The sequence below is a fragment of the Podarcis liolepis genome, assembly GCF_965112155.1.
Source record: "Podarcis liolepis genome assembly, chromosome: 12".
Lineage (NCBI taxonomy): Eukaryota > Metazoa > Chordata > Lepidosauria > Squamata > Lacertidae > Podarcis > Podarcis liolepis.
Window position 1 is genome coordinate 27,716,378 of NC_139563.1, and position 12,290 is coordinate 27,728,667.

A 12,290-nucleotide genomic window follows, 5' to 3' on the forward strand; every position below is an offset into this window, starting at 1 on the left:
GCTCTTGCAATATTGACATGATGTACAACTAACTCGGAGTCCAGAGACACCCAATTAACATCTATATCCATTTTGTGTGAATACATATTTCATTATGCTCTTGGTTTATGAATGACTGTAGAATATGCCCAATGTATCTTTTTTGCTTAACAGATGATCATTGCAGAAATGTTATACAGGGACTCAAAAAATGAAAGAAAAAAGGAATGCATTTTTTATTCTGTTTATTTGTCTCACCAACAATGCCCACCCTTTCCATTGCATTTTATGCATTAGACAACTTTGTATTTGGTAGCTATTTAAAAAAAAATACAATAAAAAGCCTGAAAAAGATGATTTTATAAACTTCTACCATGCCACCTCTTCCTCACCTTTTCTCAAAAATAGAAGTTCCAAATGTTGCAACCTTTCCTCACAGAAGAGTTGCAGTATAGGATACAGCTGTTCTTTCGATTTTCAGTCCCCATATTTCAGGCTCTTTGCCACACGATTGGCCAATAAAAGGAGGAACGAATATGGGAGATAGAATGTATTTATGGGATTCCCCTTTTCAGCAATATCCCCACATTGTACACAATGGCTTGGACTCTAAGATAAATAAACTTAAGGAAACATATGGAAGGAGTTGACCCCCATTTCCCCACACCTGCAAAAGTCTCACAACAGAATCAGGGGACATTCTTCCTGAACAACATAGGATGGGGTGGGGACAGGAAACTCTTCTATTGTGAACTTCGTCTTGGATCCTAAGTCTGATTTAAGGCAAATCTTCCATCCCACTGTTAGGGCTCCGAATAGTGTGTTGTTGAGGTAGGGGGATAAGGGAGACACCCAGCAGAGGGCACCAGTAATTTATAAGGTTGGGTGCTGCCCACAAGGCAGGAGTTGGAGAAGAGTCGGGGCAGTCTGAGAAGGAGGAAGGTGCACAGGATGTGGTGGAAGAAGCAGCTGTTCTGGTGACAGAAGGGTCAAGAGATTCCCCACCTTCCTCCACCATACAGGCAACTTCCATGCAGGAGATGTCTCAGGTTGTGAGTGTGCAACCCATTAGTACAGGCTTCCTCAGACTTGGCCCTCCAGATGTTTTTGGCCTACAAGCTCCCAGACCAGTGGACAGGGATGGTGGAAATTGTAGTCTCAAAACATCCCGAGGGCCGAGTTTGAGGAAGCCTGGATTATTATATAAGCAGGCAGAGGGGTGAGCTCTCTGTTGCTGCAATTGCTTTGCAGGGCACAGAAATGAGGGACAACTGCCTAGTGGCTGTAGTGTGTGTGTGTGTGTGTGTGTGTGTGTGCGCGCGCACACACACACACACACAAGGAATTGTTGTAAGTGCTTTTGTCAATAAAGACTTAACAATCAGGCAAATGCCTTTCTTAGCTGGGGTGTGCTAGGGCACCCACACATTGTCCAGAAGGGACTCTGATATGTGTGTATTTGTGTTTGCAGGTGACTGCAAAGAAAGGAAGGGACGAAATACTTTCATTTTCTAAACTTCCTTATGTTTGCTAATCTTACAATATAAGCCATTGTGTACTATGGTGCAAAGCTTAGTTCGACAGCATTTAAATGAGCACTCCAGTTATACAAGAGTTCAGATCCTACTGGTGTCCATGACTGAACTATTGAGATTTGGTGTTCCAACAGTGCAAACCTGACCAACCTCTTGGGTGTAGGTCTATTGTCCTTCCCAACTGAGTTTATTTTGCACATTCTCAGTGTTATTACCATTAACTTTATGACCTAGGGTCCCAGGGCACCCTAATGCAATATGATACATTGATAATGAAGAACATATTATGTAAGCATGAGGTATTTCATCTTACTGTATAGTCTACAAGACTGCCCCCAGCATTAAAGGTTTATAAGATGAAGAGTTTTGGCGATGGTAACCTTCAGAAGTAGCTTTTGATATAGAACAGATCTATTGTACAAAAAATAATAATAATCTTCAGAAGTATCTTTCGTAATATGAACGAAGTTCAATGAGTAGAATGAGCTGATGAATCACAAAGCTGAACATTGTTCCATACAAAAACATGGCAATATAATAAATTCTCAATGATATAATACACTGTGTGAATAATTCCGTACAGATAAGTATGTTACAGGTTTCAGGACTTTTATGCGTTATGTACATTTCTGTTTCAATAGCCCATTTTTTTGCACTAAGAAAAGTTATATAACTACTGTACCGATATGCTAAATCTCAGTAAGGATAAAAGGGATCAGAAGTATAACATTCCCAGTAAAGGTGATCTGATTTTTAAAACTGTTTCTCGGTTTTGTTCACTACATCCTAGCAAAGTTAGGAATAAAGTTTAAGAAGATGATCTTGTTGGTAAAAAAACAAAACAAAAAAACACTTCCTATTATTTGATGCAGCTCAAGCAAATCTGGTCCCATTCTGTGATGTATGATGTAATTATGCATTTAATGAATCTGACAGGCTATATTTTCTTCACCAAGCCAGCCACTAAATTGAATTTCAACCTCAGTGACTTGAATCTTTGTAGATCTGATGTATTCTGGTCACCAGTATCTCAATCTAACAATTCTAGTGCCAAGGCAAGAATGAATTTTAAAAATGCAAGCATATAGTTTATTATATACTTTGCATGTACGATTGGTTGATAATTTACTGAAGAGAAACTATGACATCAGATGGAACATACTTTATGGCCACAATCCAACCAAAGTTACACATTTTAAAATCTCACTGATTTCTATGGAAGGAGACTTAGACTGCAATCCTATACACATTTACCTAGGGGTAAGTCCCATTGAACATAGAGGAGTTGACATTACCAATCATATATAGATTGCATTGTTATGGATATACCTAAACGACTTCTGTTAAAATAAATGGGATATCAATAACATTGGTTGGATTATCTGGTTTCTTTTACCTCAAAACCTCTGCACAATCTCCCTTTTCTACTCTCTTCAAAGAAAAGGTGTAGTCTAACAAATTGCACACTTTCAGCTGTTCAGGACAGTCTGCATAGGGTCGTGACTACAAATTTACAATATGCAGAAATGTTTCTGTGAATTTTTGTTCAAGTCGGTTCATCATGGCCTGGTATTGTTCTGTTCACTGCAGTTCTATTCACTGCAGATCATAGAAATGAGACAACTTATAATACCCTCCTATCACTTGATTAACATTTGGCAATCTAATGCCTACCAGTACACTTTGTACTGCACACGTTAAATGAGATTATGTGGGAGGGCTGTGCAAAATGTTCCACATGGGCTGGAGGAGCATCAACTCCCATCCTGTGTGTAGAAGCTTATGGCCAATGGTCAGGGGTGATGGGAGTTGTAGTCCAAAACATCTAGAGGGCCTCAGGTTGTAGAGTCATAGAATTGTAGAGTTGGAAGGACTCCTAAGGGTCTTCTAGTCCAACCTCCTGCAGTGCAGAAGGAGAGGCTGACTTAGAGCCACCAAACAGTTTTAGAACCCTCAAAACACTTCCTTGTGAATAGAATTTACCTTTAAAGTTGCCTGAGAGATTTGGGCCATTTGCCGAATACTGAAAAATAATCAGTAATACTCTCTCATCAAACACTCGGGAGCAATACAACTACCTCGCGTTCTCTTTAGGACAATGAGTGTAACGTTAGGCTTAAGTAGATCAAACAATGCTAAAACGCCAAGGCTAATGGATGGGATTAGCCAGCCTTTCTAGCTGGTCCCTGGGACCCTTCCCAGAACATGCCTCTTCTCCAGGCCGGATCCCTGTTTTTTGCTCTCCTCATAAGAGAGTTGCTTCAAATTGTGAGGGGAAAGAGACTCTGATGTTGGCCATCATGGGGAACACATGTTCCCACCTACCTTGCCCAACCCTCCAAAGTCTGCATAATGGAATTGCTTCCTGAAGAACTCTGAGGGGGAGTTTTCTTGCTATTGGGTTTGAGTAATTTAATACAGTCATACCTCGGGTTGAATATGCTTCAGGTTGAGCACTTTCGGGTTGCGCTCCGCGGCGACCCGGAAGTAATGAAACGCGTTACTTCTGGGTTTTGCCACTTGCACATGCGCAGATGCTCAAAATGACGTCATGGGCGGAAGTGGTGAATCGTGACCCACGCATGCACAGACGCGCAGTCACGGATCCCGTTCGCATCCTGAAGTACCACTGTAATGTGTTTGGGGAGGGGAGCTGTTACTAGGTACTAAGGTCATCAGCTTCGGGACTACTTTTAGATGTGAAGGTGGGTATTCTTATCTGACCTTGATAATCACTTAAATGTTGGTATATGCTAAATCAAGTGTTAATATAATAATGATATTATTTATTTATGGATCCAGTTATCTCAATAATTCAGATTTTGGTTTTTTATGGGAAGTGCTTTGAACATGAATGTATGACTAAATTTACTGGGACTGAAATGCTTTTGACTGGCCTGAATGGGTCCTTTAACTGTAATAATGCCTCTTGCTTGTCTGATGCTGGAGGGAGAGATGGGGTGTGTGTGTAGAAACCTCTGACTTTTGCATGTGTTAGTCCACAGGAAAAGAAATGCAGAATTGGGCAACCCACTAAATTCTTCCCCCTCCAATATGGTTCTTTCATTTGAATGTGTGTGTGTGTTTAGAAGCCACATTGAACTGGCATGTGCAATGAGGTATGAATGGGGTCCAAAAGTTTAAGTACCTAGTGGACAACCCCCTCTATGTATTCCTTATCCTTAAGAGTTATGACTTCATTAGCAAAATAAATGATGAATATTTAGAAGCAACTGTAAAATTGTAAGTATTTAGAAGATCACAAGTATCAATTTTAAAAAGGAAAAAAAAACTAATTTTGAAGTACATTTCACAGTTTATTTGTAGAGAAAAATTGTTCCCTATATCTGCTGGACTGAAAAATATGGCTGACAATTTCCCAATAAATGATTAATATCAAGCAACCAGTATATGGAATGCTGAACAAAGTCTTTTGGGTCCGCTCATTTTACTCTGACAGAACCGTCTGTTTCTTAGGCAATCTAGTCTTTTTGAATGCTTGTGGCACAATAAATATTTTACCTTCATTTCTGACTGTGCTTGATGTCAGAATAATACTGCATGAAATCCTCTTGAGACAGTGAGGATTTAAATATAATGGAATGATTCCTATTGTTTTGCTCTAAATGCAAAAAATCTTTAAGATTTTTTTACTTAAATTCAAAGAACAAACTCTTTCCAGGATGCTGAGAAATAGTTCATGTTTATGGTTCCAAGGTTGAGTGTAAAAAGAAAGTATCTAATGTAATAGCTGTTAACCATCTCCTATACGGTTTTAGCTCAGCTTGGAGAACAAAGATCCATGTATAGAAACAATGGCATCTCCCAGGTTGTCATGGGACAGCTAATGGATGGTTGTTGTTTTTATGAGTGCATCCCTCATTTCATATGGTCAAGTTCTGAAACTAGTGAAATTCCATGCTTCTCACTGGCTAGCTCTAGCCTTGGACCTATTGGCCTTTAAGAGTACTGGAGCCATCTGCCACATCTGTTTCTTTCAGACTCGAGCTGTTGCCATCTGTTGCTTGTATGTATGCACCTGACTGTGCACACTTTTGCAGTCGCCTTGAAGTCTCCTCCTCCTTGTGCAAATAGGAAGTCCTTCATTCGTAAGCTAAGCAGACGTCTCTCCAGATTTTAATGCAACAAGTTCAGAGTCTTCTATATACTTTCCATTAAACTGTTCACTGTTGGAGTCGTGGTGGTATGGATAAATTGGAACCTCCGTGATGGAAGTGGCTGTGTAGGAGGTAGATCGCGTAGAACAATGTTCTCGCCGTCTTTGACCCCACTGGGTCTTATACTGCATCCATTGCCTCTTCAAAGCTCCTTGGACCTGCAGATATAAGACAATAGAGTTTAGGCTAGTGCAATAGAAGATAAGGGGATAATCTGAATTGATTCTAACACAGTGGCTGATAAATCTTGCCTTCCCTCTAAAAAACCAGCTGGCATGGTGGCTACTTTCTTTTTTTTTTTTTATGCATAATTTTTATTAGTTTCCAAAAATCAAAACACAAAATAAGCTATTTCAATATTCATATCAATTCACCAAAAGAAAGATAAAAGACTTCCTTCAGTCATTCCACGAATCGTCCAAAATAACAGTAAACAGTATATCCGCGTTTCCATATTTGTAATGCCTTAAGTCATTCTCATTCTTCCATTTTTTTGGCATTACCCTTTACCTCTTACAGAGCACCTCTGAAACCTACTAGTGTTGTCTGTTCATCAATTAGGCTTTCCAGATATTTCGTAAAACTTTCCCAATTTTTAACAAATCTCTGATCTTTTGTATATCTGATTTTACCTGTCATCCTGTCCATCTCCACATAATCTAATAGTTTGGATCTCCATTCCTCCGTTGTCGGTACACTCTCTTGTTTCCAGTTTTTAGCTATTAAGACCCTTGCTGCAGTTGTTGCGTATTGGAACAATTTGTAATCTTTCTTCTTTATCTCCTTTCCTACCAAACCTAGTAGAAACGCCTCGGGTCTTTTAGCAAAGGTGTATCTTAACATTTTCTTCAGTTCATTATATATGCTCTCCCAAAACTCTGTGACCTTTCGGCATTCCCAGGCATGGTGGCTACTTTCATTGGGTGTATAACTGCAAAAGGTGATGGTGAAATTAGGTGAGATCCAAAGAACTGGCATGCCAGTGCAGTCCTAACGCTCCTGTTAGTCCAGGGACCCTCCAGAATGCTGTGGGAAGGGGTACTGGGAACGGCAGAAGTTGACAACCCACTTTATGTGTGAGCAGAAATGCCTCCCATTCATGCATGGGGCTTTCTGGATCCAGTCCATTGTATATATTCTACGGTATTCCATATACTCACAGTGCATGCTTTAAAAAAAGGATTAAATGAGCGTGCTTAGCTTTTCATAAATGGGGATCTTGCTGCTGAAGATCAGGTCTGGCATCAGCTTTTGGCTTTCATGGGCAGAGGCCCTGCACTCTTGAGTTCTTTGGGTGTGCACTGAGGCTGCTACAGGTAGACTTGAGTGCTATGTTTTTATGGTCATCACCCCCCCCCCTTACAATGTACTGGCTGTTGGTCCAGTCAATTGTGGAGAACATAAAATGGCATTGACAAGAATGTGGTCTCATAAGAGGTTTGCTATTCCTTAGTTAAATAGGTTTTGACAGTATGAACCTTTTCTGAAGTTCCTTTTGCTCCCTCAAAAAAAGAATTTAATATTAATTTTCATGATGCAACCATGAAGCTAGAATCTTTCTTTTTCTTAAAAAGAAAACAATTTATTTTAAAATGAGATCCAGCAAAAGGTTTGAAGGCTGCAGTCCTATGCAGACCTGCCTGGATGTAAGCCCCACCAAACACAATGGGGCTTACTTCTGAGCAAAGAATTGCAATGTAAATAATGTGGATGCAGAGCAAATGGTTTTCCCAGATTAAGCTGCGAAAGTCCAGAAAAGAACAACAGGTAGCCAACCATGTTGCTGGTTATCAACAAAGGCCACAATGCAAAAGGAGACATATGCATAAGGATTGTTTTGGTCCAGTCAGGAAGTAAAAAAGTAAAAAGAAAGTTATGTTTTGAAAATTAAACTGAATAGAAATTTTAAAGCATTGAATCTAAAACTAGTAATGCAGCAAATCTGAAAGGCATTTGTTCAGCTGTTTATTCTTCATTTCTTGATCCTTAAAGACTGTGGATACAACAAGCATTACCAGCGCCACTTTGTTAGCATTGTTAATAGATTCCCCCCCTGCAATATTTGATAATATATTCTGAGTCTAACCATTTGCTATTCAAATACAAAATGAAGTATTTGAAGAATGTTAAAAGAGCAGAGACTGAGCAATATGAAAGAGATCCTAATTTCCATCTGTTCAAAGTGGTTCATATGTAGATTTCAAGACGGAGTTGCTGAATAATGGCTGCTTCCCCAAACACCTCACATTTTGTTTAAGATTCACAAATCATCTCTCTATTCATTCTGTCTCATTAATGCACAATTCTTGATTATGGAAGACATTAGCTTTCCCCCCCCCAAACAGACCATGAATACTGGAAAGCCAGTGTGGTGTATTCAGGACTTGGGAGACCCAAGGTTCATGCCTAAAGGTAAAGGGACCCCTGCCCATTAGGTCCAGTCGTGGCTGACTCTGGGGTTGTGGTGCTCATCTCGCTTTATTGGCCGAGGGAGCCGGCGTACACCTTCCAGGTCATGTGGCCAGCATGACTAAGCCGCTTCTGGCGAACCAGAGCAGTGCACGGAAACGCCATTTACCTTCCCGCCGGAGCGGTACCTATTTATCTACTTGCACTTTGACGTGCTTTCAAACTGCTAGGTTGGCAGGAGCAGGGACCGAGCCACGGGAGCTCACCCCGTCGCGGGGATTCGAACCGCCGACCTTCTGATCGGCAAGTCCTAGGCTCTGTGGTTTAACCCACAGCACCGCTTGGCTGCAAAACTCATTGGGCTAGTCTCTCAGCCTAACCTCCCTCACATGAGGATAAAATGAGGAATGGAAGAGACCACCTTGAGTTCCTTGGAGGAAAAGTGAGAGAGGAAAAATGTAAATGTACAGTGGTGCCTCGCAAGACGAAAAGAATTTGTTCCGCGAGTCTTTTCGTCTTGCGATGTTTTTCGTCTTGCGAAGCACGGTCCGTCGCAACTGCGCCTCTTCAAGCCGCTTTAAAAGAAAAGCGCAAGGCGTTTTCATCTTGCGAAGCAAGCCCATAGGGAAATTTGTCTAGCGAAGCAACGCAAAAACGGAAAACCCTTTCGTCTAGCGAGTTTTTCGTCTTGTGAGGCATTTGTCTTGCGGGGCACCACTGTAATGTAATTTGTTGGCCAGACTTTTCATGGTGGAAATTAATGCCAAAAAACATGAGTGATAGGCAAATGAGCAGTGCAGTGCATAAGGTTACCTACCCACCAGCGTTACTATTAGAAAGCCCTACCTAACACAACTGGAATCTGACTGCATGTTACTATAAACACTTTTAAAAAGTAAGCTTAGGCAACTGTATTTTGAAGAAAAAGTAGCTTCAGAATGTCCTCCTGATGGGGGATCACAGCCTCCCATTAGTTTCACCCTCCTCACCCCAGGAAGGCATTGTTTATAGTATACATCTGTTCTGAATGAACTGGCAGAGGGATAACAATATGATGCAATCCTACTCATGTCTATTGAAAAGTAAATGCCATAGAAGGGACTTATGTCCAGGTATATATGTATATAGGACTGTAGCTGTCAGGTTTTATCTGACATTAGTCCTACTCAGAGGAGACCCACTGAAATTGATTAACTTGACTAACCTATTAATTTCAGTGAATCTACTCTACATAGACACAACCCTACTGTTTATAATACTTCTGAATATTCAAAATGTTTCACACACATTATCTCTGGATTTCTTACAGTACACATGGAAAGAGAGTGTCATAATCCCTTGATTGTAGGGGAAGAGGTGAAGCAAAGGAATGGAGAATTTGCCTATGCGCCTAGGGGGCTTCTTATATCATGGCTTACTCTCTCAGCTACGACGCACTGCACCAGTTATTTATAAATATGCTGGCCTAATTGAATCTCCCTAAGGGACTGCGGTCTAATTGGGAAAGCTTTGTGCTAAAAGATCAGACTTAATATTAATAAACAAGAGTTTTTAAAACCCTGTGCATATAAGCCAGAGTTGGCTAGGAGATTAATATTTGCAACAGACCTGCAAAGATTTCTGGCTCACAACAGTAATAGCAAAAAGCCTCCAGCCTGCTCCAAAGTAGGGTGCTGAAAAGCTTGGGCGGACAACCAGGAAGACATCCAAATTTATATCTGAAGGGATTAGGATGTTGTAAAAATGAAATGCTTGTTTGAGCCATCTTGTTTCTTATTTCTAGATATGTTAATTTGTTAGAACCCAATCCACTATTTCGTACCACACTCCAGTTGGTGGAGCTTGAGGTTCTAGTAAAAAAATTCCAGTAAACTACTGAAATAAAATTTCAGTAATTTATTATCTCCTCCTCACAGTCTCTGTAAACACATATTATCTATGCAAAGCAGGCAGGCTGCATGAACACCATCAACATGGTAGCAGCAGGTGTACAGGCACCATTTTTGTATTATAAATGTCATTTTGCGTTCATTCACTTTTGCCTGGTCCTCTCAAACTGATCTCACAAAGAGGAGACGGCCAGCCAATAGACATTCCCCTTTCAGTAATGGTGAGACTGATGCTCTTAGAGGGCTGTGTGGATAGCGCCACCATACAGTTTAGACACTAGGTGGCACTGGACTTAGTTAGTTGGGTAGAATCATGAGTTTCCAGTTACTGTTCTGTTCTTGTTTAAGAGAGGCAATACAGTGCTCGCCTAGCTTCCTAACTGCTATGTCCTCAGACCTTCCAATGCAAGGGCTGAACACAAATGACATTATGTTTTCCCATTGATTAAAGCTCCAATCCTCATGTCACTTACCTGGGAGTAAGCCCTATTGAATTAAATCGGACTTACATCTGACACGGCTAGGCTTATAAGACATGAAATCAAGCTATTCTTTCAGTGTTCTAGACAAAGCTTTTCTGGTACTGAACATTTGTGAATAAATAAGGCTGAATCACTTGTTCCAAACGCAGATATGGAACATTGTTTTTGAAACCATTTATTTTGGATCAGTTTCACCTGATTCTGCCTTCATGCAAACCAGTCCAGTAATAAGCAATAAATCACTGAGAAACTGAGCTCCTCTTGCACTATTATTAATTCCTTTCCTGAGCCATACCAGAAAACAAAACTTTGATCTCTATGCACCTGGCAAGGGCTAGCTGGACAATTTCACTGGAAGGAATGGAGAGCTGCGGCTCCCAAGCTTTAAGCTAACTGGTTGCACTGAATCTAAGGCACAGCATGGAAATTTTGGTAGAGGAAACCAGAATTCTTCTAGGTTCTCTGAAAGTGTGCTGAAAAATCAACTGTGTTATCCTGCAACACAGAAACTATATTATCACTCAACCAGGGTTGGCCTTAGACTTTTCTTATGTGATGCTTCCCCAGGGACCTACAGACTAGTGGTAGAATCATATGACATCTTCCAGTTCAGGGGTCTGCAACCTGCGGCTCCGGAGCCGCATGTGGCTCTTTTACACCTTTGCTGCGGCTCCGGGGCGGATACTAGCGAGGGGAGGAGGCGCACTGTGCGCCCTGACACTCCCCACTGTGGCAGGCACTGTACTGGCTGTGATGTCGCATGGGGGTGGTGCGTGCGTTAGTCACGCACCGTCCCAACGTCACCTTCCCGCCTGCTGTCAGATCAGAGGGCAGCAGCGCGCATGCTTTAAATGTCACAATGGTTTTGCGGCTCCCAGGGTTTTTTTCCCTTCGGAAACGGGTCCAAGTGGCTCTTTTTGTCTTAAAGGTTGCAGACCCCTGCTCCAGTTCATGTGAGGGCAGCAGCCTAGCTGAGGAAGCAGAGGGCAGGAAGCACAATGAGGTGGCAGGTGGTCAGGAGTTCAGGTACGAAGGCAGTGTGGTGCAAATGCATGGGCAAAACGAATCCAGCACTCTTGCCAGTGTTTGCACCGTGCCAGCCTCCCCGCTGCCTCACCTCTTTCCCTCTCAGTAGGCAACAATCACCCACGTGCTGGAAAGTGAGGGTAGCAGCTCTGCCCCACTGCGTGAATTGCTTTGGGGGGAAAGTGACTAAGCTAAATAGCCGGTTCATGCTAGCAACAAGCAAGCACTACTGGCACTAAGATGTCAGCTCACGGGGACAAGAATAGCTGGCGGGAATTAACTTATGGAGTTTTCTGCTGCTACAAGATGTGGGGATTGCCACTAGCTTAGGTAGACTAAAGAGAATTCATGCAGGTCTATCAAATGACTAATAGCTGTGGTAGCAAAATAGGACTTCCATGTCACTGAAAACCAGTTGTTGGGATGGGGGGCAACATCAGGCAATTGCCTTTAATGCCCTGTTTGGGAGTTTTTTAGTGGCATCTAATTGGATACAGGATAAGATGAACTTTATGCCTGATCCATCAGGGCTCTTATATTCTTATTGGGGAAGGACCATAGCTCTGTGGTACAGCCTATACTCTGCATACAGAAGGTCCCAGGTCTAATCCTGAGCATCTCCTGGTAGAGCTGACAGTGACCCCATTCTGAAGACAGAGAGAGCTTCTGCCAATCAGTGTAGACAATACTGAGCTAGATGGGTCAGTGGGGTGACACTATGTAAAACAACTTCTTGTGTAACTAAAAAATGGGGAAGGTGGGGAAGTTGACATATCTCTTTCTGGTTTATAC

The 12,290-nt window shown here is 41.7% G+C and overlaps 1 protein-coding gene across 5 annotated transcripts in view; it reads right to left on the reverse strand.

Annotated features, from left to right (window-relative positions):
- Nucleotides 1-207: 207 nt before the first annotated feature.
- CALCR (calcitonin receptor) overlaps nt 208-12,290 on the reverse strand; it is a 151,973-nt gene continuing 139,890 nt past the window's right edge. For all 5 annotated transcript variants that reach the window (XM_083467683.1, XM_083467682.1, XM_083467684.1 and 2 more), the window contains one exon: nt 208-5,850. In XM_083467683.1, coding sequence (XP_083323809.1) covers nt 5,629-5,850 — 222 coding nt within the window. In that variant the 3' untranslated portion in view covers nt 208-5,628. The remainder of the gene's footprint in view (nt 5,851-12,290) is intronic.